We start from the raw sequence: 27,558 nt of genomic DNA, 5'->3' as shown, positions 1-27,558 counted from the left end.
TTTCCGATACAATATCAACGAGTGAACGTGAGGAGGACAAGACCAATGTCGGATCGGACAGTGTAAAACCGCTCGTCATTAAAAAGTTCTTTAATGACGTAACTAGGTATTTGCTTTATAAATTCTCAAGGAAGTTATACTTAAATATAGCATTCTTATGTAAATTAAAATAGGAAATTGAATTCGTGGTGTAATTTTAAGGTGTGTAATGATGTTTATCGTACTTACTGAAGAAATACAATAAATTCCACTTACTTTAGGTATTCATAACATAAAAGTCAGGTTTAGTATAGGTACCTATACATATTGTTACACTAGCGGAATTTTACATCTCGTTTTAAAGAATGACGACTTCCCTGGCGCAGAAGTAAGCGCAGTGGTTTTAAGTTGGAGGTTCTGGGTTCGAATCCTGGCAGGGGTATTGGGAATTTTTAAATTTTTGAATTTTCTCTGTTCTGTTCTGGTGGGAGGCTTCGTCCGTGGCTAGTTACTACCCTACCAAAAAAGTCGTGCCGCTAAGCGATTGAACGTTCCGGTCGCGTAGAAACCGTTTAATGTAACTGACATACTCCCTAATAGGTTAGCCCGCTACCATTTAAGACAGCATCATCACTTACCGTCATAATTGCAGTCTAGAGATAACTTGTAAAATAAAAAAAAGAAGCAACCGGAGCGTTGGGCCGTCAGAGCTGTTTGCCCAGCAGTGAGACGTTGTTAGTATCAGTTTAAAATTTAATGGACACGACGAACTCATTCCTATGGTAACTCCGCACAATTATTAATTAATCTAGTCAGCGTTCTTTTTAAGCGATACTGACGATAATAAATAAACCAATATTAGCTTATTTAAAGTTAATTAGTATAGTAATATTACTTACTTTGCCCGCTCATAACTATAAAACACTTTATAGACATTAATCAAAAATTGCTTAGCTCTACAATTTAGGAATATCAAAACACCAACCGTATGGCACTAAACTGAGGACACAAAATCTCACATTAACATACCGTTTCACACTAACCGTATTACCCAAGAAAATTAATAACATCAATTACTGGACCGGCGCACTATCGTTATGAACTAGCAACTGAACCCTGGGCTACCTGTGGCTCGCCTTAATAGCCGCTAATAATATTTTATGGCCATTACCTTTGTAAACACGGCTAAAACGTTTTTACCGCTTAGCACAACAATTGCGAGCAATGGGAGCGCAATTTAAAAATTTAAAATAGGAACAAGCATTGATTCTACAACAATAAGATTATTTTTTAAGTAATCCTCTTTTTTTGGAATTCGATACGTAGTTTTTATTTCATTTTTCGAATTGTTGTTTAGAAGTGTTTCAAGTTTTAAAAATTGCCTTTTATTTTTTTAAAGGAGAAAGCATAGCCCGGTGAAGTATCGTTCTAGGAAGTCGCCGACGGGATGGGGATGTGCCAAAAAGAGATAAAGTAGTTTTATTGATCTATACGGACGTTCGGGCGGCGCGAGTTTGCGGGTTGAATGAAACGAAGATAACTTGCCGCCCCAACTCCGCCCGTCCTTTTCTTTCACCCCAAAAAAGGTATAGCGCCATCCCACTCGAGCCACGTGACCTAAGCAGGGTGTAACTCACCCTACAACGTCCATAACTTACTCATAGCGATAGGCGGTACTGTCGCGAAAAACATGTCCACTTTATTTTTATTTTTAACCAGTTTTCTACTTTTCTCTATACTCTGATAAATGGTTTTATTGCAAACCATTTGTTTTGTGAATGTAGCTTTACAATTTAAGAAACGACATGCTGTTTTTATTTTTTTATTTTATGGAAACTTATTTGATATTGGTTAGGTAGCTTTATACTATAAGTCTATGACCATTGTTTTTAAGAAATTTCTTACTCCATAACTTATAGTTTTACTACAGGACTTAGTTAACTTTATTCCTATTTATTAATATGGAGTGTATAGTCTACCCTTAGGTCTCTGCCTCACTTATTATAAAATGATAGGTTATGTATAGAATAAGTTTTTTGTAATAAACACAAATAAACAATTGAAGAAGACAAAGACAGAAATATAAAGTGTTAAAGTGCCTTATCACTTAGAGTGATCTCTAAAAGGCAAGCAGAACGTAATAAGTAAGTAGTAAAGTGGAAAGTTGAGGGTGCACAAAATAAAGAGTGCCTACCTAATGTAACCTTACACATACATACTCGTACATACTTTATATTATATTTACATAACAACTTACGATAATAATTAATTAAGAGATAGATATAGCATCCACTTTCCCGGTGCAATGTTGAGACTTTTGGACTTATAAGTAGTATTTTTATAATTACAGGATTTTCTCTGGTCCGGTCTTGAACGTAGCTAGCCTACCGTCAAAATTGTTATAAGTGTTATACCTACCTGACCCTGCTTGTAACACTTTTTTATTATGTTTATCATCATTATCATCGTATCATCCCATTACCGGCCCACTACAGGGCACGAGTCTCCTTCCACAATGAGAATAGGTTAAGGCTTTTGTCCACCACGCTGGCCTAGTTCAGATTGGTGGACTCCACACACCTTTGAGAACTTTATGGAGAGTTCTCAGTCATGGTTTCCTCACTATTTTTTCCTTCAACGTTGAAGAGAGCGAAATCTTAATTGCTAAAAATGCACATAACTTAGAAAACTGTTTGATGGCCTGAATGAAATTTTATTCATTGCCTACACTGGATATACCTACTTTTTTCTACTATTATTTGCTTACTATTTATTTGCATGCAGTGTTTACCAATAAGTAGCTGAATATTTTATCTCCATACTGTATAAGCTACTTTAAATTGTTTTTTTGAAATGTAAAGCTGTTGGTAAACCAAAAAATTAAAGGTGAACCCAAACTCCTACCCACTGCGCTATCACCGCTTACTATTATTTACTATACTAACTTAATATTATTAAAACTTCGCGAGTACGAAATAACACTCAAAACCTATCCTATATACCTAAGTAAATGGAGTAATGCAGTATCAACAACATAAATTCCTTTGCCGTACCCGGAAAATATCTTTTTACTTCGCGCTGTTCATACCAAATGTGCATCACATAAATTACATCGCTCCTTCATTATCCAGCTCTTTCCCGCATCCGTCTTCTTCCTACTTTATTAACAGGGCCAATCCGCTGGGGCCTATACAAGTTTGATAATAAAAAATAATCGGCTAAGTGCCAGTTGGTTGCTCACGCCAAAATTCCGAATCAAAAAATATGAAACACTACGCAGTATTAAAGGTTAAGCAAAAGTCACCAAAATAAACTTATTTTTTTGTATGGCGTTTCCCCTTTATTTCAAGTTACTACATAGTTACAAAATGAGACGTTTTATGGGTTACTGTCAAAAATCATTACCTCGAAAGATGCAGTAATTAGTGGCGATATTAATTAATAAATAACTATATGTACATATATGTACATATATATATATATATATAATGATAATATCATGTATTTTAGTGTTGTGTAAGTTTATTATATTTATACTGTATATATTAGTGTATTAATATCATAACTAATTGATTTAGTTTAATTACTATCTATTAGTATACATATATATATATATATATATATATATATATAATACTCCACCTCCTTCATATTTCATCTTCCTAGCTCAAGGGTTGTCTGGAAGAGATCACTCTTTAGCGATATACTTATATATAGCGATAGGACCGCCCTTTTTGTACATTCCTATAATTAAGTTCAATATTTTTACGTTATAATAATTTATAAGTTTATGTGGTGTAAAATAAAGTATTTACAATTCGTGTGGGTGGGCTGTTTTATTTAGTCATTGTTGCTAATTATGTAGATAGAGTTAGTTAACATAAAACATAATAGATATGTTAGTTGTACAATAAAACTCATTAAACCTACTTCATTCACGCGTCATGTTAACATAGTACCCTACTTCATTGCAATTGAATGGCGCGCGCGACTCAAGTCTTACGTCATACAACTTTATCTGTTTACGAAATTAATTTGAAGTGCCACTAAAAGTATTAAAGGCCGAGCACAATCCCGCCGAGGTGTTAACCTATCGTAAACGTCAACTTAACGATAGCGATAATCGTAAACGTCTCGTAAAACAAATAATTAGCTTGTAAACCTTGCGAGCATCTGTTGAGCGGCGCATTATTTTTATTGTAAAAAAGGACTACAAAGATGATGCTAATTTGATAGGAGGTAGGTACAATTAAATCTGTAAATAAATACTTAATATGGTCTAAATCTAAAAATATACTACCTACCTATTAAGGATATGTAAATTTCAACGGAGGATACGTAGCTACTAAACTTTTATTGTGAAAAGAAAATAACTCGGTAGTTAAAGATAGGAACCTAGCTGGGTAGATAGGTTTAGACCGCTGGACACTGCTAGATAGGTAGGAAACAAAAAAGGCTTATACTTTTGTGTCTGCTGAGACGCTTCGGTCGTGGCTACCACCCTACCGACGCAGTCGTGCCGCTAAGCTATTTAGCGTTCCGGTACGATGTCGCTTAGAAACCTATTAGTGATACGGATTTAATATAACTGACATACTCCCTAAAAGTTTAGCCAGCTACCATTTTATACTGCATTATAACTAACCATCAGGTGAGGTTGCAGTCAAGGGCTAACTTGTAGCAGAATAATAAGAAAAAACCTACCTACCATTATAAACCGTAGTATATCTGGGTAGCTCTAGCACCTAAATGTTGATAAATCTATATATATAAAAGAGAAAGTGTGTGGGTATGTTCCGTATAGGCTCCGAAACGGCTGGACCGATTTCAATGAATCTTTCAGGGAATCTCCGGATTGTCCTGGCGAGTAAACCTGTCGAGTTTGGTGACGATCGGAGCACTCCTATTTTTGAACTGTCAAACTGTCAATTACAGCTTTTATTTACTATGATGATATTCTATTGTTGGGTGTACATGGGTGTAGATAATAATCTTCACCCGCTCGAGAAGAGAATGAATACGGAGAGAAATAAATGATTTAATATACTTATTATAAGACTTAAATTAATAATTTAATTATGTAAGTTTATAGTTTAAATGAAATAAAGCAAAATCAAGCCCGGCGAAGCGGGCTGGGTACGCTCGTAATAAATAATAATAATAATGTTTATTTCCAAAAAAATCTTAAGTCTTAACAAATATAGTAAAGTAAAAGGTTAATATATATACATAATAGTAAAAGGTTTTCTTATTTAATAGGATGGGGCATCCATGAAATCATCCATCATCCAGTATTTGAGATAAGATAAGTAAGTACCTAGGAGATACCTACGTAAATTGAAATAAATTTAAAGGAATGGAATAAAACATTTCAAGCGTTATTGTAGCGCATCTTAAATGTTCGCCAGGGCTTCTTCTTTTTTGTCTTCATCTGAAGATACCTAGATACGTCATACGACTTTCCAATTTACAAGCTCTATATCAAATTACATGTAAGGCTGCCTGGAGGCAAAAATTCTAATTTGTAGGTAACTGTTTTGTATATTAATTAATAATAATATCTAAAGTAGGTAATTGTTTGTCTTTGTTTTTGATTATTACTGTATTTTAATTTTTTTCTGTTCTATAATAATGTGACCCTTACTTTTACCAAAGTACAAATAATTATTATTATTTCGATTAGATATACATAGGTATATAAAAATCTAATATTCCTAGGTTACTTATAGTGGCTTCATTACAAAAACTAACACTTGCACGCCATCTGTTGACGAGTAGAAATTAATCGATACTCGATGTCTTGAGACGATTTTAATAACAAGCCTGGTCTATAGACAAAATTTAGGTGCTTAACACAAACAGATAGTTCAAAGAAAAATGATACACGAAGATCAAAGAAAAACCATTTATTTGATTCTGTGTATTGTATATCTTAATAATTATTATTTATTTAAGAAAACAACATAGGAGAACATAGTGGCCTGCTTACGTAGGTTTTGCGCTCAAAATTTACTTTAATAGGTAAGTTTACCAAATTATAAAAAAAAAGTAAAAGGAAAGTGAATACCATAAAGACGAATGCAAATAAAAACAAACCTAATTTACCTTCTACCGCAAGGCAGTAAAGAATTCAACAAAAGAGCGAAGAAGAAAGATAAATGATAAAATCGACTGAATTCACCGCCGTAGGTACAAAATATTGATGTGCTAGTATAGGTATCAAAGTGACAACTCGTCGCCCATTTGAATGAAGCTTTATAGCCTCATAAAACATCGCTTGCGGTAATAAAGTGATTTATCCTATAAAGTAACAGCTGATCGCCGTGATTACGCACAATACGAGCTGGCTCATAATTTTACAACCAATTTACAAACAATAAAAGTCGGTCTCCTGTCTTATACGCCCAGTTACCCTCGGATATCTCCATATTCGAGAGCCGAGTCGCAGCTCGTAAGCTTTATATTGCTCTTGGTGCAATAAAACCATAACTTCGGGAAGCGAACGTAAAATATCTTGTGACAACTAGATGGCGCAATCGCTCAAACAGTATGCACGCCATCTGTGAGCGTAGCTCTGAAGCTTTTTATGAGCCATTTGAGGTCGTCACGTCGTAACATATAAATGTTTTATGACCACGAGCGATGACGCTACCATAGCACTGCGTAATTTCTTTTATGAAGAGATCTAGTTTGAAAATACGACAAAAACTTGACTTTTTTCTTGATAAATGCTTTGTTTTTGAGATTTGAGATTTCATATTATTAGGTATGCTTATAATAAATTATGAATAACACCCGACCTTATTTCGCAATAAAAGTTCAGGCTTTGTGTTCAAAGTTCACGCCTGGTTGAATAACAAAATATGAATGCACTTGGTTTGTATTTATACCCAAGTAGCGCAAAGATATTCAACTAAAGTAAATGAATTTCGGGTGTGTATTGTCGTGTTATATTCAGAAGTGCTCGGCAATATACTCGGAAAGTGTTAAATTGCATCATAAACATTCAACTCGCCACCGCACTACGCGCCGCGCGTCGGTCGGCCAGCTTCCCTCCATTTTTAGTACTCCATATTGCCGCGACACATAAGAAGCGCTGTCGTTGAATGCCGTATGCGACATCTATCCTCATATCGCTGAACTTTTTCGGTAACTCATAACTGCATGCATAGCTGCTGCGTGTTTGAGTTAACAGATGTTTATTATACTGTAAAAGGATATAAGAACATCAGAAAAATACTAAAATAAATAGAAAATGGGTTATGTTCGATGATGTAGGTTAATTAATAGATATTATACCAGACTCTTCCTGAAGCGATAAACGTTATTTTTTGATAGAAATATAGATGGCGCTATCAGTAATTCACTTTGATAAGTTATGTTACAAATTTATATAATTTAGGTAATCTTTAACTTTGAGGCTACCATAATATGTTGGCTATGAATGATCTAATAGTTTTGTTTTTAATGAGCGGAATTAAGGATTTCTTTTTTTGTTTTAATGAAGTTTATTAAAAAAAAATGTGCAATTAGATCATCATAAGACAGCTGTGAACTATGCTTGGAATTTGTCTTAGGGATAAATGCCGAGACAAAGTTGGTGCCTAATTGGTCAGAAAACCAAGGTTAACGACATAGCTTTAAAGAAGACTCCCAACTTCTCTCTAAAGAGTAAAGATATCTACCTATTTCTAATCACCATATTATGTACCTACTAAAGTTTAGTCTTATTTTATAGATTGTATTTACAAAAATAGAATTAATGATTTGGATTTACAGATGGTTTTGAGCTCTTTTTTGCCAGGGATAGGAGTTTCGCAGAGATAGTTTTAGAGCATCGACCCACAACGCTGTTTTAATGTTCCGCTTTAGGTTTACCTAAACGAGTTTAGCAAAAAAGGATTAAACCTACTGTTAGTACCTAGGTACTTTTGAGTTAGTGACATTACGGTAATTTTATCTAATTTAAAGACAATACCAGCCTCATATGAGGTGTGTCACAAAAGGGTAGGCACGTTTTCTTACTTTATTCTTGGAGCTTCTTGACGAGGTGAGAGCCCTTGCTTATTAGACCATTTTAGTACTTGCATATAACACCAAGTTTGTGACTTTTGTTGGTAGAGTGTAATCTGGTTGATTTCATGCAATTACGATTACCTATATCTAAAAGTAATTGATGGCTCAGCGAGTTCTACACAGCTTGGCGGTTTTACCCGAAAACCCCATACATAAAAATACTTGACCCATTCCGGGAATCGAAACGAAGACTTTGTGATAGTTGAACGCGCAGCTAAACGCTAGATCAAAAGGCGTTTTGTTATAATCATCATCATCATCATCTTTACAAACCCATTACCGGTTGTGGGAATCGAACCCTCGGCCTTGGACTCAGAAAGCATGGTCGCTGCCCACTGCGCCAATCGGCCGTCAAAAGCAGAATGCATCATCACTTGCCAACAGATAAGATTGCAGTCAAGGGCTAACTTGTAGTGGAATAAATAAATAAATATAAATATACTACGACAATACACACATCGTTATGGGAACTAAGATATCTGTTGAATATTTTTAGGAATATAATACACATAAATACTTATACAGATAAACACCCAGATACTGAAAAACTATCATGTTCATCACACAAACAATTTCCAATTGTGGGAATCGAACCCACGGCCTAGGACTCAGAAAGCAGGGTCGATGACCACTGTGCCAGACGGCCGTCAATAAAAAAAAAAGTATGAGATGCGTGCTGGAAATCGAACTCAGTGCTTACGAAAGGGAGACCGAAGCTACCACCGCTTATTGTATTATTAGTATGGATTAATTCAATTTCTATTCCTCGGCCGATCGTCGTATTGGCCGAAGAGTAACCCGTTTCCCACGCGGACAAAAGCCTCGGGAAAAAGCTAATAAGAAATTATAATGTAAGCTCATAACGTAAACCAAACTTGGAAATCTCTATTATCTCATATTTACGAGCGACTGCAAAATATACCCAACTCCACAATCCGGCTAATTACATTCCCGAGTTCTAATCCACTGAAACCGATCCCGAACCTTTTACATAAATTCCATCTAAAAAGTTACCCGATATCTAAGGGTAATTATAAAAGCGGGGTGAGTGACAAATCCTCTAATAAAACAACAAGGAAATAATTCGGGGCATAAATCGCCCTCTCGGTGTGAATAGAATAGCAATTATTTGGTTGAGTTGCTACTTCCTACTTCGTCTGGGGTGTTACTTTTGGAATTCTCTTCGAACTCGATTTTTTAATTTAGCGATGTGCGAAATTTGTGATTTGTCACAATTTAAAAATACCTGTGTTTCGGACAATTATATATTAATATGAATGTTTTTCAGTGTCTGGGTGTTTAACTGCACATTATAAGTATTTATTTATATTATTCATTAAAAATGTTCTTTAGTCACCTTAGTACTCATAACACAAGCTACGCTTACGTTGGGGCTAGATGGCGATGTGTGTATTGTGGTAGAATTTTTATTTATATTTATTGAATTAAATAAATAAATATACTATAGCACCAAAGTAAGCTTGTGTTATGGTTACTAAGATGACTGATGAATATTTTTATGAATAATATACATAAATACTTATAATATACAGATAAACACCCAGACACTGGAAAACACTTATGTTCATCACACAAACATTTTCCAGTTGTGGGAATCGAACCCACGGCCTTGGACTCAGCAGTCGCTGCCGACTGCGCCAGTCAGCCGTCAAATTAGTTCTTTTAGCATTGTTTTCCATCAGACAAGATAATTTCATATCATTGTCATCACCAGCATGAATATTTCAGCCTGCAGGCGTCCACTGCAGGCCTTTCTCCAAAAGCTCACCACACCCAATCCCCATGCCTTTCTCATCCACCCACCCCATCACTCTCTGTCATCGGCCCATATCGTATGGAGGGCGTCCTAAACTATGCTTTCTTGTTTTGCGGTCTTAGAACTTACCGAATATCTCATATATACTTCAATGCAAACATTATAAATGTGAGTAAGTGTGTCTGTTTGTTTTAACAGTAAAACTGATCTAACAAAAAATGCTTAGAGATGGTGGTACCTTTGAGAAGGATAAAGGCTACTTTTTAAGGTCGCGCTTGCAAAATGGCTCTGTATAAAATTTCACTACTGCTTCTGGACGGCCTACACGCACAGTTCAGTGGCGTTAGTAATAGATTTGAAAGGATTCACATTGAAAAGTGTAACATCAAGTTGGATAAAAAGCGGTTTTATAATAAGAATGATATGAGAATAAAGTTAATAAGCGGATGAATAAAACTGAATTTCGATATGTTATGGAAGTGAAATTTCCAATTCGTGTTTCGAGTGAGTTTCCTTAGTGCCTCTGCTTACTTTATCACATTTCCATTCCTATTGGACCTCCCTCCCAGTTCATAAACTCTGTTTTTATAAGGCCCGTAGCAGGTCATTAATAATGGGCACAGGAATCTTTCGAGCCCGATTCCACCAGTGCCCTTACTATTACATTTTAATCGTAGCACACTCTACCATTATTTGTGACGAATAATTGACAATCCTTATATTGGAAAGGACTCCATCATTATCTTCTTCGGTCCAAAAATGTCACACTGATGGCCACTGGCCTCTCTCGTGGGTGAGAGGAGTTAGAACAGCCACCCTCCATTCTTCTTCATCATAAGTTTTTAACAGGGAATGACGCGCGACCGCCTCATTTGACTCTTTTTTCTCTTTAAGGTACGGGGGTGAACAACGCCATTTTTTTTAACTCCGGGATGATACCTGGGACCTCGTAATTCTTAGTAGAAAATGCTAAACCTGGGAGTGACTGGAAGAATCATTTCAGGCGCAATTAAAAGTTTGAATTCTTATTTATAAATAAAACCCTGAGTTTAATTTCTGAATATCAAATTACCTCGAACGCAACATTGGTGTCTATATACCTATATTTACTTCCTTTGCTTTTAACAATTAATTATATTTATATTGTAGATCATTTACTTTTTGTCCTAATGATACCTATGTAAGTCGGTAAGTAAATTATCAAAACGTACCTTTTTATAAAATAAAATGTGATGCTATAATCAGGTGATACCATTACATTCCAATACTCAGAGTGGATACCTATTCATTTGGATGCGTTGTAGAACTTTATCTATAGTAATGTTTGTTTATATGTGTGTCAGTCAATGACTACAAGTAGGTATCTAGTTTGCCAACATCGTCATATCTCCTAATGGACGTCCAATACTGGTTATAGACCTTCTGAAGGAAGCTTTATTTTTTATTTTTGTACAAGATTTGACGGCCGATTGGCGCAGTGACCCTGTTTTCTGAGTTTTCTGAGGCAGTGGGCTCGATTCCTACTACTGGAAAATGTTTCTGTGATGAACATGAATGTTTTTCAGTGTCTGGATGTTTATCTGTATTTTTTAAGTATTATTCTTAAAATATTATTCTAAAAATTATTCATCAGTCCATCCAGTAGCTTAGTATCCATAACATAAGCTACGCTTACTTTAGGGTTATATGACGATGTGTGTAATGTCGTAATATATTTATAAATAAAAAGATTCAAGCATATTTATTGTTATGTTGCTGCATAAAAGGACATAGGATAGGACAAACCAACAAACACAATTTCGCATTTATCATGGCAGTAAGGATGGTACATGATTTTATTTGACACACGTGTTACGCCTTCCACTGGGCCGATTTCTATGACTCAATATTGTCCTTACGTGTGACCTTCATAAAAACTGCAGTTATTCTAGATGACTTATGCACCAAAACTATACACGTGTAGGTATGAAAAAAAAAATAGCTCTTGACTGCAATCTCACCTGAAGAGAAATGGTAACAGGCTTACCTATTAAGGGAATGGCAGTTATATTATACCCATCCCATAGTTAGTTTCTACGCGGTATCGTAGCGGAACGCCAAATCACTTTGCACGGCACGCCTTTGTTGATAGATCTGAAACTTCCCACAAGACTAGACTAGAGAAAATTCGGAAATTAAAAGTTCCCCCTGCCGGGATTCGAAGCCTCTAACCTTAAACGACCTCGCTCACTGCTGCGCTAGGATGGTAGTCGTAACCTTAATTTGTAACTTAAAAAATTAGAGTTCTTTTAAAACAAATTTTAGTCCCAATATCTACAAGTTATAAGATATTTGTCATACAATAAAAAAATATGCTTGTTATAGATGTCGGTTGGGTGGTAACTAGCCACGGCCGAAGCTACTTCTGCTACTACGCCGTGTTTTCGTCCAGCGGCCACCTGCAACTGGTTTGATGTCGCCTGTCTACTTTTTCTGGGGTTTATCCATTGCGACCCTAACATCCACCAGCAATCCGAGTTATATACTCGGAGAGCTGGTAGATGGCACCACCACTTCACATATTCACAGATACTTAGAAATTTTTTTTTGACTTTTCTGAAAGGAAAGGAGAAAAGTTGTGCCATTTCTGTAGGAATTACACAATTTCTAAATTAAGAGCATAAAGTCTTACGATTGTTTTGTGAATATTGTTAAATATGTATGTAAAATAGTGTTGAATGTTCACAATGTTCTACATATTAGGCAGTAAAAAATTTAATGAGTTTTCGTAAAAGGAACCTATCAAAAGTTAATCGGAGAGATAAAATCCAATAGGCTTCTATTTTAATCTCACAGGAACAATACCGCGAGTCAGAGTTTCGGGCAATAAAGAATGATAAATAAAGATATACGCCGTATCTTCAGAGAAGATGGATAGGGGTCGTGTAGGGCCCGAGAAAAAGTTGAGGGGCTTAACCCTTCCACTGTTATTTACTAGACGGTCCGTGTCGGTACAGTTTGATAGAGTTTTTAGTTGTATTGTAAACGTGATATGGAAAGTGGGTAAATAAATGTTTTATGAATTAAGTTTAACAATATTTAAAAAAGATCAATGCTTTTAATTTTTCTTTGATGTAGCTTGTCAACAGATAATCGGATACAACGGCCGGACGGACGGATGTTAAGAATCTATACGTCAAAAATGTATTTGATAAAAGAGCAACTAAATAAATACTTCTCTTTCTGACGACCTCCGTGGCGAAACGGGGAGCACCGTGAGTTAAAAATAGGAGGTTCCAAATTCCAAATTGCAGGGTTCGATTCCCGGCAGAGCAATTTGGAAATTTATAATTTCTAAATTTTCTCTAGTCTGGTCTGGTAACGACAAAGACGTGCCGCTAAGCGATTAAGTTTTCCGGTGCGATGTCGCGTAGATACTGATTAGAGGTATGACTACTATACTCCAGAACAGGTTAGCCCGCTACCATCTTAGACTTCATCATCACAAACTACCAGGTTTCTTGCCGACTTCTTCGTGATAGAATCGCCTTGCTTATATTCAGTAAGTGGTAGCTTGTGGTAGGAATTTTCTTTAACAGGAGAATTTTCTTTAGAGAAGGTGTTTTTCAAAAGAAAGAACCGTTTATATAAAACCAATTTAGAATAATTTCCCAAAACTTAGCACCAAACTTTATACATATATTTACATAAAATATTTAAAAACATAATTTTCATAACGACATTAATTATGATTTTGGTACAATACCAAGTAGGTAGGTAGCTACGGTAAGTTTATCCTTAGCTACATATAAAATAAATGGCTAGGATGCATTTCTACTGAAAACATAAAGCGAATGGAATGGAGCGAAGAAATGTAGAAATAAACTAATCAGATATCCCAATTGAATCGAAAGTTGAATAATCTGATTGGTTTATATCAACATGTCTATTTCGAGTAAAATCGCATCCTTACGTAGAGGAGTTACTTTTAGGGTAGGTTCCTACATAGCTGATAATTATTGATGACTTATATTTATATATTAAGCAGTTTTGTTGCTTTTAAATTGGCGACCGATTGGCGCAGTGAGCAGCGACCCTGCTTTCTGCGTCCAAGGCCGTGGGTTCGATTCCCACAACTGGAAAATGTTTGTGTGTGTGAACATGAATGTTTTTCAGTGTCTGGGTGTTTATATGTATAGGTAATATAGTATTTATGTACCTATATTATTCATTAAAATATTCATCAGTCATCTAAGTACCCATAACACAAGCTACGCTTAATTTGGGGCTAGATGGCGATGTGTGAATTGTCGTAGTATATTTATTTATTGGAAATAAAATATTTACGAATGCCTCGATCCTTCCTAATGAAAACATATCACTTGATTCCAGCCTGTTGAACGAGATCTTATGTTTTGTCGCCTCCACAATCCACATAAATAGCTAACATGCCTAGAAGTGAAACTTTTTGCCATAATTATTAAGAAAATAGATTTATAGAACTGGAAGCTTAATAAGGAGAAAGTTATAGGTTATAAAAAATGTTGTTAGTGAGGTAAGACTTACTTAAGACCCGGGCTACACCTACACAGAATTTCTTGACAGATCAAGCCAATGCTTCAGAATTTTTTCCGGGAATCTAAAATAGGATCTCGTTACATGTTAATTTTTGATATTGGAAAAGAGCTACTGCTGAGTTTCTTGCCGGCTTTTTCTCGGTAGAATCTGCCTTCCGAACCGGTGGTAGAGTCACTACACACAGACAGACTTGACGTTTCAAAAGTGCTTGATATTAGGCCTACTTGAAATAAATGAATTTTGAATTTTGAATTTACAGTTTAATTTGTAACTATTAGTGATAAGGCAGTTTAAAGTAGTAAGTAAACTCTAAAGCTACATTATCAGCGAGTAGCACATGCTTTATTTTTTTCAGAAAAGATTTCATCCTGATGTATAGGTATTTGTAAGGCAAATTAAAAAGAGGTTACGAGCTGATTTATCCGCGTGCGCTGATAAATTGGTTGCAGCATGTAGTTTAGATCTATAGTTTAAGACATAATAAAAAATTAAATTAGTTCGTTTTAAATCTACTGCGCTGGATCGCGCTTTTTGCACTAGGCGACACTGAAGTCGAGTGGTGAGTTTACGTCTATGAGTACGCCGTTTTAAACTACATAATTATAACATTACGACCTTTAGCTAACACGGGTAAAACTGCGGGTACAAATAGTGCCTAATAACAGTAATCAATAAAATCATTGCGTTTTAGCTCTGCTCGGTATCTAACGCTATCGCCCTAAAGCAGCGAATGGCAGCGCAAATGAAATAATTTCCAGCGCGTTTATAAAATGCAATACCCATTCAAGCCCATACGTGCTAAGCCTAGTAAATAGTTGGCTATAATAAATCAACTGGACGCATGCGCTGTGCGCTACGCACTCAATTAACAACTGCGATTTCAATTAAAACGCCTCCGACAATTTACTGCTTTTCTAATTTATTCACTTTTGCCGTTGGACGCTCTCGATTGGTTACGGAAGATTGGATGCGCGCGTGAAGGAGGTATTTGCTATTTACATGCATCTTTATCAGGACCCCTCTGGGAGCCTGCCACAAAATGACCTTACGATTGCAATTTTACAGAAGCTATTGTCTACTTTTCTTCTGCATCCTATTGGGCGACTGCAAAGTTTGCTACAAATGGATCGTTGTAGGATTGGTAAGCTGTTCATCCGATGAAGACTTTAAAATGATCCGTGATTCAGAAACAGTAATAATGTTTTCTGCGTACGAGATAACTATTATAGTTGCACCTTAAACATGACCTTTCTAAAACTAAGCAAGGAAAATGCATAACGGATGCATTACAACCATATAACAGCTGGGCAAAGATCTCCTATGCCCAGCAAAGTTCCTATTGGCAAAGGTCTAGGAGCAAAGAATTTTTAAGAGGGCAAGATTTATAAACAAGTGCTTGCCAAGTGTGATGAAAATTAGTATCGAAACGATATAGTCGAGAAACGAGTCGCATAGGGAGCCGCTAGACGCAAGCGGCACAAAACCGTTGAATTTGGAAACCTACAAGATAAATACGTATACGTAGCTTTTATAAGGAGTAAGTCCAGCTGTGGACAACTGTTGTTTGACATGATGATAACGATGATGATTTTGATAAATGTTAAGTAATTTTACGCATAAATAGGGGGTTATAGGGATAGGTTACCATCAATGTAACGTTGAAATAAATATTCAATACCTCTATATTAATGCAGACAATGCAGTCACATAACAAAAAGTATTATTTTTTCATTATTTAAACAGCTTTCCTCAAGCAAATATTTCCGAATGGGTGTAAATAATTTTTCCATAAAAATTAAGTGCACTTATATGGCATAAATGTCATTATGCCATTTACCTTTTTATCACCGAATAGCGTGCTTATTCGTGATATTTCATTTTGCATAAACGGTGCCACGCCTACGAAATGTCTCTTGGAAACTGTTTTAATCTTTTTACAGCCCTTCAGATTTTTCAACATAACTAGTACTAAAACCCGTGTTTTTGCAGATAATTATTTATTGATTGACATTGCAAAATGAATTTGTCATGCAAATTTCTACTTAGCAGGTATTTGCATAACTATCTGAAACCGATTCTTAATCGAAACGTATCTAAAAACTGTATTTAGCTCTTTTACCTAAGACGGTTTTGTACTTAGTCAATATTTACTTAAGGAAGTGGGTGGACGTTGACTATTCATATGAATGTTAATCTAAGATAATGTGAGGCTCATAATCCAAGATAGATATAAGGCACGCGTGCTTTATTTAAAATTACTGAACTTTTGTTGTATTTATAGCCCGATTGATTTAAGTTTGTAGGTTGCAACTTAGGTAGTTATATGTATGCAGCTAAACCATTTTTAATTTAGCCGGGTAATACAGATTATGTTTTAACCAACAAATAGTATTTTTACCTTTTCAATTAGGTATTATGATAAATAAACGTTAAACTTTGTAAAATTATTCACAATTCATAACTAGTTCAAACACGAATTTAAAACATGTTTTAAATACGAAAATGTTGCCTTTATTATATTTTTAATATCGGCTGTATGCAACGGACGACCCTGACCCTTTATAATACATTAAATAAGTGACCCTTGTCAATTAAGTAATTTATTATAAAGGTACGCGTCGCATAGAGTAGGTACTATGCGCGTGTTTTTCTTTTATCTTCAATAGGGTTTTCACAAGTAAACACTTAAAATGATTTATATTCGTTTGTATGGAAAAATATATGCTTCTATTGATTTAATATTTTCACAGGGTGATTCTTTATGAATAAATTGGAATTCGTTTACACGTTGTATATAAAACTCTATCCTATAATACAGGAAAACACTTGCCTACATATGCTACATGTGTAGGTATCTTTAAAAATAGAATAAACAAAACACTTATTCCCTGTTGATTACTATTGGGAATGCAATCATAAAAGTGAACGAACGGCACATAATTTGTCACCCGCCACCACAAAACCACACCTCGGGGTTTATGACGTTCGGTGTCATAAACCAATAAAATGAAAGTTGGAAGCGAACAAGCGATAGATAATGAACTTTTATTGGTCAGTTTTACTACAGTCCCTCGAGGACTGTCGACTTGTAAATGACGGTTGCGTACCTACACGCGAACGTCATATTATGTGCAAGCGTACACTTAATTGTATTGAGCTTTATTGTGATTGGCAGGTAAAAATATGTTTTTAACTTAATTTTGTACCTAATAACACATCCTCCATATCGTCCTCGACCTTAAATTGATATCCCATTGCTGAAAACATGCCTCCTCTTTCATAGGAGAAAGGGTACGTTTTAAACGCTGCTGCAATGGGCCTTAAAGGGTAAAATAACTTATTCGTTTTTGACGACCTCGCTAGCGCAAAGGTGAGCGCTGTGAATTTAAGTAGGAGGTCCGGGTTCGATTCCCGGCAGGGGCATTTGGGAACTTATAATTTCTGATTTTTCTCTGGTCTGGTATGGAATAAGCTTTTGGCCGTGGCTAGTTAGCACCTTTTCGACAAAGAGGTACCGCTAAGCGATTTAGTGTTCCGGTGCGATGTCGCGTAGAATACGATTAGGGGTATGACTACCATACTCCCTAAGCCAGCCTTAGCCTACTCGCTACCATCTTAGACTGCATCTTCACTTACCACCAGATGAGATTTCAGTCAAGGTTGGGCGAAAATAAAAAGAGTGGGATTGACGGCGACTTAACAGGATCTGAATCACGTTCAAGTTTATGAAGGTTACAGTTCCTTAGTAAGAATCTTCTTTTATTAACTTAACCCCAACTTATAACCAATGTTTAGGCAACTTTATCGTACATAGGTGCAGTTACGGTTATTAGTTACATAACAAATTATGTTATTATATTATATCTACAGTATCCCTGGATAAAGTGCAAAAATAAAAATTGATGCAACTAGATTGTTGTTCATTACCAAAACATTTTTTGTTATTGAACAACGATTTCGCTGAAATTTACAACGGAGATTGCTTATAGCCTGAATTAAAACAACACTTAATTTTATCACTACTATATACTAATTTTATCACTAAAAATATATCTTTAGCAATTTATAGTTCATTTACGAATAGCTTTCCTAGCTGTCACACTGAACTCATAGGTTTCATATTATCTTGGAAAATGCAAGCGTTCCTACAGGAAAAACTGTGTATTGTCGTTATTACTGGCGGCGCGGAGTCTTGTGACAAATCTGTTTTCATCACAGTTGAAGACGCGAGCAGAAACTATAGGTTACACTAACATTAAAAAAGACAAATACAGTATTTAATAAACATTTTAAGTTGGGACCGATATATCAATGCAAAAGGAAAAAAAAATACTCGTTTTTGTACATGGACTGTATTAAAATAAAAATGATGAAAGGTAAAAATATGCATGCCGTATAAATAAAAGCCGAAAAAGATTTATTACATCTGAATCACGCGTATCGCTTTGACGAGATAACCGCGAGACAACTTGTTTAATCCTAAATTATGCGACCTAAAATATCGATCAGGTTTTAGGCACTATGCAGCTTTATTATTTGTAACCCCCACCGTTTCGACGCTTCGTCTTCAGACATATGATGTTTGTGTGTAGATGCGTTTAAGTGAATAACCGATTTAAATACAGTTTTCAGGATTTTAAGGAATATCCGTAGTTTTAGATCATCTTACAACTATACCTTTGAAAACGGTATTTATACGGTGAGTTACGTAATGCAAACTATAATGATAATGTATTTGATATTTAAATAAACATTTGGAATCTCAATGAATTAAGTAAACGATAGTATTAAGTAAGATAACTGAGATTTCATACTCCGCGTCAAGGAAGGAACTCTGGAAAAAAATATGTTTATCTTATAGATATAGAATACTTATAGTTTAGAGACTACAAAGTATAACTATAACACGCTACGTTCGTAAACGCGAGTAAACCCGCGGGGCAAAACAAATGTGATAAAAGGTATAAATTTGTTAATTGCTTGGACTCCACGTGCTACACACGTATAATCTGTCGAACAAATTATATTATAGACGTTCGCACAACGACTTATTGGTAGCAATTATAGCAAAGTGACTATTAAGTAGGCAGTTCTGTTAGATAGCGTTTGTTTACGGCCTTAAGTATGCGAAGGCTCATTGCCGGTCACAATTAATAGCTGTCATGGAAAGCGATATTTCGCATCGGCTATTGCGTGATTTTGTAGGGGTTAACTCGATTACACTCGATGGGGCGGTTAAGCACTTTTGGTTTATGACATGTGTCGGTAGTAAAATTGGATGTTTATTGGATATATAGGTATATACGCGCTATGTACCGAACGATCAGGACAGGAGGTGAGTATTTATATAGGTGTCATATGGACAATAAGAGTGAATTATGAGTTGTATTTTGAGAAACCTTATTGTTGCTTTAAAGTACAAACGCTCATAAAAGTATAACCTGTACTTTTGGGGGTTTTAATTTAACGAATTTACATATCAATTTCCTAAAAGGGGTAAGGAAAACATCTTGAGGAAACCTGCATGCCTGAGAATTCTCTATAATCTTCTATAAGTCCAATCCACCTAGGCCATCGTGGTTGACTACGGGTTCAGTGTACGGGTTGATAAAGATGATAATGATGATGCTCCATACCTGAAATAAAACAACTGACACGCGACTAATACCAATACCAGAATAATAAAATAAAAAGAAATAAAATAAAATATACTACGACAATACACACATCGCCAGCTAGCCCCAAAGTAAGCGTAGCTTGTGTTATGGGTACTAAGATGACTGATGAATATTTTTATGAATAATATACCTTAATACTTAGAATATACACATAAACACCCAGACACTGAAAAACATTCATGCTCATCACACAAACGTTTTCCACCCAAACGAATCGAACCCAAGGCCTTGGACTCAGAAAGCAGGGTCGCTGCAAACTGCGCCAATCGACCCGCAAATGTATATGAAACAAATGTAAATTTATAAGTTTATCCATTCAAAATGCAAAATACCATTTACACTAGATAAAATCTTATCAACAGAGTTTTAAGTTACCTCGTTTTTTTCGACCTACACATTCTATTTACATGTCAATGTCCTATCTAAATCCTTTGTGAAAGCAAAGGTTCATAGGATAGGCTTGTCCCTCAGGCATTATTCTATTACCTTAGAAGGTAGAATTGTGCTCGTGTACAGTTAATTAAATAAATCGTTATCGATTAAGGCTTCAGCGGTGAGTAACCTACGGGACATGTTCGTGCTCGGGGCACGCCGGGTGACGAGATACTATCGACACGAGTGTACCGGGCACTGCTTTATATGGCATGCGGTTCCTGGGTACCACTTTAGTAAATAATATGTGCAATGGAACTATTCTTATAACTTAGATATTCCAGTTTCTGGGCTATAGGAAATGGTCTACCTAACCATACTGTTTACCTATATTGTTTATATGTTGTAGAAGGACCTACCTACACTGTCCAGTGCTGGATTAAGGCTACATGACGCCTTAATCAATTGACATCGGACGTAGCGGAAATATTTAAATTACATTCGAATAAAGAAGACTCAAAACATCACATTTATGTATTACCTGACTGATGAGATGGAAATCTGAGAGGCAGGCGAAGATTTAAAACTACAGCAATGAGAGGCAGGCGAAGATTTAAAACTACAGCAATGGCCGTAGCTTTTCCGTTCTTAGCATAGAAACCGAGCTGATTTCTGTCATCTGTTTATGAAAGATGACATATAAAATATCTTGCATGATCGACGGACAAAGTCACAAACCGACGGTCGAGTTTATAAGCTGTATACAAAAATGCACTGGTTCAGAACTAAGAATGATTTTATCCACGCCAAAGTTGTCACGTAAAGAGCACGTTGGAGTGAGTGTTTATCCGAGCTTTCTTAGAATATGTAGTATTTGTTATAGTAAAACCTCATGACAAAAACGGAGCAAGATTTATAAAAGAAATAAAACGCTCGCTTTGTTTATCATTAATTAATCATTGTATATATCATGTTAATTAAATTCTTCCAAACCAATTAATACAATGTTGCTTACACATTATCTGTGCAGACTATTAAAACAGGGCGGTTGCGGAAGAAATAATCGAGATCTGGAAGTAGAGCTGTTTGCGACAGGGTTCGTAAGAGGTTTTTGTGGCAGAGTTCCTCGGGGAAGTAATACCGCCATGCTTATTCTTCTTCCTCTGGGCTTCTCGTACTTGGTCGGCCGGAACTTTCCGTTGTACGTAGTGCCACTGGTACGGCTCCCCGCTGGGTCACTCCAGCCAGCCGAGCTCACTCCAGAAGCTTAGCAGGCCGCCAAGGTCGCCAAGTGCTTCAGGGAGTTATGCTGGGGAGCCAAGGTATGCTGCGCGTTCTTCTTCTACTCCTCTACATTAGAGTAGTACGTGAGTCGGTGTTTCATCTGCCTCCATGCATGCTCTGCATAGAGGACTGTTACCGCCATGCTTATTCTGCCGCCAAGCAGCATTTGTGTGTTCATGTCTGAAGGGCGCGGTTGTCGGTGTAATTACAGGCACATGGACCTTAACACTTACGCTTCTGCATGATTGGCACAGGGCAGCACTAGGATGTGTCCCTTGCATGCCCTGCTCTGTTAATTAGCGATGGGTTTCCATCCTTGCCTTCAGGTGGGCGATTTGGTTGCACTCTAAAAAAAAATTGGTTATTCCTAACAAGATAGTGATTGTTGTGATCAAGCATCTTGATTCCATACGAGCCTAACAAGAACATAGATACATCAAATAAGATGATAATGATTGTTTATCATAATTCAATGGACTGGGCAACTGTATTGCTCCTATTATTGTTACTTAACTAAGGCATATTCTTAACTGATTCAATTTACGTACTTGTTGAAGCTAAATAATTAAAAATGATCTAATCATACAAAGAAGTAAATAATAATAGAAACAACGTATTTATTTCTTAGAATCAATGAACATACCTACATTGTTAGCTCAATTTATAATGAACTTGCTGCTATAACTAATCAGCTTTTGTTGTTATGTTTATTATCATAATTGTTATAATTTATATAACGTCAACTAAGAGAAAATCTCTCTTAGTTGGCTTTCTTTTTTTAGAGTGTGGTCCATCAATTACTAATAGAAAAAGGTAAATGTCAAGAGCTTAACGTTTACGTATAAAGATTCTTTGCTACTTTCAACCTACACTTGCCTTCCCCAATAGCGTTAACAAATGCAAATGTTGCTACGCGGAAAAAAAAATTCAATTAGAATTTGCATAGTAAACTTAACTTATGTGTGATATTCCGATACCTAAAACATCTTAACAAAATTCAAAACTGTCGCACTATACGAAGCCTATCTCCTTATAGCCTTTTCAGCCTAATCATATGTCCGTCTTCTAGATGCAAGCTATCATATAGTTGAACTGAATGAGGTTACAAGGAAACAAACAATAAGACATTCTTTGCATTTATAATATTAGTATGGAAATATGAATTGAACATCAAATCTATCCCAGAACCGTGATTTTTTGAGATAACTAGTACGGTCAAGTTTCAGCCCATAAAATATACCTATCTGAGTAAAAAATCACGTCAACATGTTGCTGCGTTAAAAAATGATACACCAAGAAACACGATTTGGCATTTATAATATTAGCAAGGAGAAATAGGACGCGAGCAAGTTGGCGCGCGTCGTAGTGACTTCACATAAGAAAGATCTCTCATCTTGCTCAGCTGCCGAGCCAGCCTGCGTGTACATAATGATATATGCATCATCGACGGGCGGTCGATGGTAGACCCCCGCCCGCGCCTCGCGAGCAACACTCCTTTTATTTTCACCAAACAGGTCCACAGAAGCCTTATAAAATTGCGATATTTTAATAAGAAACCGCCGCTGAATATCAATTAATTTGCCAAATAAAAATAAAAATCGCCAGCCCTGTAACCTACCTACTGTTTAATAGGTCATGCATTATTCAACTTTTCTTCTAATTAACTCGAAAACCCTCGCCTCCAATATTATAATCGCGGTGATTATATTATTATGACAATTTTCTACGGTCCCGGGTATGTTGAGCACTACTGAACATGGTAGAAAAAAAAATAACAATTCCTAACCGCAGTAGGTACAGGTGTCTAAAACTGGTTAAAGGAACGCAGTAAAAGCAATGTTTAATGTAACAGAACAGGTTTGAAACTCTCGAGTCTAATCAATAAAAAAAAGTTCGAAATGGGTCTATCGAGCAAAGTATATAAGATGATTATGTTAAATTATGATCATAATTATTGCTGAAAAAGTAAGTTATAGCTCCGCGGAGCTTTGGAAAAAATGTTAGCGCGGCACTTCGTTAAGATATATCGTTATCAATGCTCCAGGACCTGAAATGATCGAATTATCAAGCCATATATCGCTTTTTGCGGTTCGCACCTGTCTTTGGACGTTAATGTTTTGGTATGTTTTAATTAAGTGAGAAATATTGGACGAAACTATTACTCTATAATCGCTCATTGACTACGGAGCTCATTAATGTTTTAATCGGGTGAAATATTAACGTAATTATAACGAAAGCCCTTATCTTTTGAGACCTTTATGTTCCCTCATTACATTACGAACCTGCCAAGTGCCAGTAATTAAAAACTGTATAAAAGAGGCTTTATCATAAAACAAGCATGGTTCAAGCTGAAATCGAGAAACAAATATTGATATAAGCTTCGGTATTGCAAAGGTATTTCTTATTAAAAATATATTCAATAAAATAAAAACTAAGATCTCCTATTTTCTAAACTAAGAACTATTTTCTCTAATAAATACATGGTAACTATAACTTATATTTAGTCCTGATTTCATTCTGTTCATCACCTGCTTACTATAAAGTACCATTACAAGATCGACAGAGAACTGAGACGTGCCCTGTTCAAATGGGGGTTCTCGGGCCAATTACCTAGTCTTACTTTTAAAATACTGGAAAATTGGGTTCTCAAGCAGCAAACTACTACTCTAGATATATTGCGTACTGCCCAAAGTAAATTAATAGTTATGGTTAAGGAATTCGTCACCTTTACTTTATATACTTACCAATCAGATACCAAATGAGGTCGACAGTTTGTTAAAAAAATGTCATAACTAACCACGGACAAAAATGAAGAACACCAGTTAGTCAACTACCAAAGCCTTTTTACCATGTAAAGATACAGCGTTTAAAAATTCGGCAGTCGCGATACGTCGCCATCACAACAACCAATAATTTTTCGTATGGAGCAAAATAATTATCTGTTATCGCCGAATTGATTTCGGAACGAAAACATGGCGGCGTACCACCGACAGCAAAAAAGTTTCACATAGCATTTAAAAATTCAAATATGGGGCACCTATGTGGGTAATTTGTTATATATTTACCTAAAACTGATTAGATTGTGTTAAATAACATTTCATTTAGGAGTAACAGCGCCTACATTAAAACTTCATGATATTCTTGAAAGTCATACAAGAGAACTCTTGTACAAGTCATACTTACATTATCCTGTTTATCAACAAGTGGTGATATTTGTATGTATACATTGTTAAATGTAATGAGTTTAATTTTCTTACATTTTTCTTAATATTACAGCCATAGCGGCCGACTTAGCGTAACCGACAAATTCCTCAACAATTAATCTGCATAAAAATTACGTAGGTATAATTTGAAAAAAAAAAATTACGAGCTCTCAGTATGAAAATGTTTATTATGTCCGAGTTCTTTAGATGCTTACATATAGATTACGAATCTTCGTACATATATGAAACAGTGCTATAAGCGCAGGTTTCTTTAAACGTGATTTAAGTAACACTATTTTATAACTTGACACCAGCAACCTAAGTTATTAAGCATTTCTTAACGTCAATAACATGACCAAATACGTTCAAGATATTCGTGGGTTTTCTTTTACCGACCGTACATCGAGCGCGGTATGAAGAATTCAGTTTTTAACCTCTCGCCGACTGTTTTGTTACGTTGCCGTATGCGGCTATAAGAGATGAAACAGTCTATAGCCAATTTAATTAATAGACGTTCCGGTCGGCCATTCGAGGGGCATGTGATGAAGTCATTATGCATACTTACAAAATAATAAAAACCTTATAAGGCGAGCTTGTTTTTATTCGTTTTCGTTAACACCTAGCGATGGATTTAGCCACGTCGTTTTTTAATTATTAAGTTTAAAGGTCAAACAAATTAACATTCAATGATACATAAACGTGCACGATGCTTTATTATATTCATACAATATAACTATACCAATTATTTTTGTATAAGGACTCGGGCAAATTCTCTCTTAAAAATTTAATTGAGTTACCGGGAAGCATCGTCCACGTCTCGATAGCGGAACGGAGACGGTCGGGAAAGATCAAAGGAGACTTCGAATCGGCTTAGTAAATTAAAACATTGCAAAACAGCAATACCGTAGAGGTCTCGCATGGGCGATTTCAAAAATGGCGTCGCGCATCGACTGGTGACGACGAGTCAGTTTTTCGCAACCGTCTCCACTCGATAAATAATGCCGCGGACTTTGACAAAAACTCACCTAGTCCTGTTCGGTGGCCGGCGGCGCCCGCTCCCCTCTCCCCTCGCCCCTCACTCGCCCCGCATTCGCCCGCACTCCCTTGAAGCTTTTTCTGCTCATTCCACGGCGCCGGCGCAATTGCAAGCCGCGCACTTCCATTATCATAGACGTAACCCTAACTATTTACAAGGATACTACCTAAATAATACCTACTTAAATTTATGGCAATTTTTTAAACTTCACCGACTATTAAAACTGCAGGAACACGACCACGTTTACACTATACTTATGCGAGAGTATTCGAGGAAAGATGGCGCGGTTATTCTGTTTGACGCGAGTCCGATGAACGGGATTGCGGATCAACGATTTATAACTTATGACTGTTTACTTAGCTTTAAGGGTACGAGACCGGGTCTCTTTGGTAGGCATATCAAATTTGTACAACGTAATAAAGTCCTCCTCGCCGACGCCGAGCCGGGCACCTACGTTAGCCCTCATGAAAAACCATCTACAATACACCTACACTATGATACACGGAAGAGATTTTCTAAAATTGCACTGGTTTTCAAACGCGAACATTTACGACGAAAGCGCGAATTAAAATATGTAAAAAAATTCAATAAATCAACAAAAAAACAAAACCCGAAACACAAAATAATACGACCCGTTTCTATTCTAACATTAAACAGTTTATTGTTCATTCGTTCTTAGAAAACATGAGTCTAATTCTTTACAATTAATTAAAAAAAAAAATAATCACAACAACCGAACAACACTTAAATAACGAAAATAATTACAAACAATTTACAAACACAAGGCTAAAGAATGTTCGGCGGACTGCGATCGTATATCACTGAGAGAGCATGCGCGTCGCGCATGCGCGAGTTAGTGCTCGGGGTGGCCTTGCGCGGCCGCCGCAGCTGCTGCAGCTGCCGCAGCTTTCTGCGCCTGCGCCTGTTTCTCCTGCTCGTTTAATTCCTTTATCGCTTGTATTTCTTTCTTTAACTTCATTCTTCGATTCTGGAACCATATTTTGATTTGTCTTTCCGTGAGACAGAGTGCATGCGCCATTTCTATGCGTCTCCTCCGCGTGAGATAGTGATTCGTGTGGAACTCTTTCTCTAACTCTAGCGTTTGATATCTAGTGTATGTTTGTCTCCCTCGTCTTCTCAGACCGTTCGCTCCTGAAACAAAGAAAAAAGAAGTTAGGTAAACGTTGAAATAACTGAGGTCATCGATCGTTCACAGATAATATCAGATATAAGTTTCGAGTGTACACTTCAACTCAATAGAGAAAAAAGGAGTTTCAGTAACTTCGCTTAGCGTTTGATCGTTGAATGGGAGTGGTTGTCTACAGAGCTTAGTTGAGATGACGGTACAATTGCCCGTGACGACAGCTTCATTTCGTTCAACTGCCAATACTGATAAATGGAACGGCGTGGTACGCCTTTCATTCGCCGAAGGGAATTGGTATGGCAAAGTTAATTACAAAATATAGACAATACACCGCCAATTAGTTTATGCAAATGTTTCGATACAGGTTAAATCCCGAGCTAAATAAACAAAGTTGATACCTTCCAACTATGACAATACCCGTAAATCTAAAAAAAATACCAAGGTTCATTGCT

The 27,558-nt window shown here is 36.3% G+C and overlaps 1 protein-coding gene across 2 annotated transcripts in view; it reads right to left on the bottom strand.

Annotated features, from left to right (window-relative positions):
* LOC120626850 (homeotic protein ultrabithorax) overlaps positions 1-27,558 on the bottom strand; it is a 194,561-nt gene that overhangs the window by 17,242 nt on the left and 149,761 nt on the right. Inside the window, exon 2 of one of the 2 annotated variants that reach the window (XR_005658877.1) lies at positions 25,952-27,114. Coding sequence is in view for 1 of the 2 variants with exons in the window: in XM_039894626.1 (XP_039750560.1) it covers positions 26,816-27,114 (299 nt within the window). In the remaining variant the exon portion in view is untranslated. Of the gene's footprint in view, positions 1-25,854; positions 27,115-27,558 lie in introns of those variants that run through there. The other variant, XM_039894626.1, reaches the window with a different exon arrangement.

The sequence above is a fragment of the Pararge aegeria genome, chromosome 10 (assembly GCF_905163445.1).
Source record: "Pararge aegeria chromosome 10, ilParAegt1.1, whole genome shotgun sequence".
NCBI classification, from domain to species: Eukaryota; Metazoa; Arthropoda; class Insecta; order Lepidoptera; family Nymphalidae; genus Pararge; species Pararge aegeria.
The sequence above is the reverse complement of the archived record's forward strand: the minus strand, read 5'-3'. Positions and strand labels throughout refer to the sequence as shown.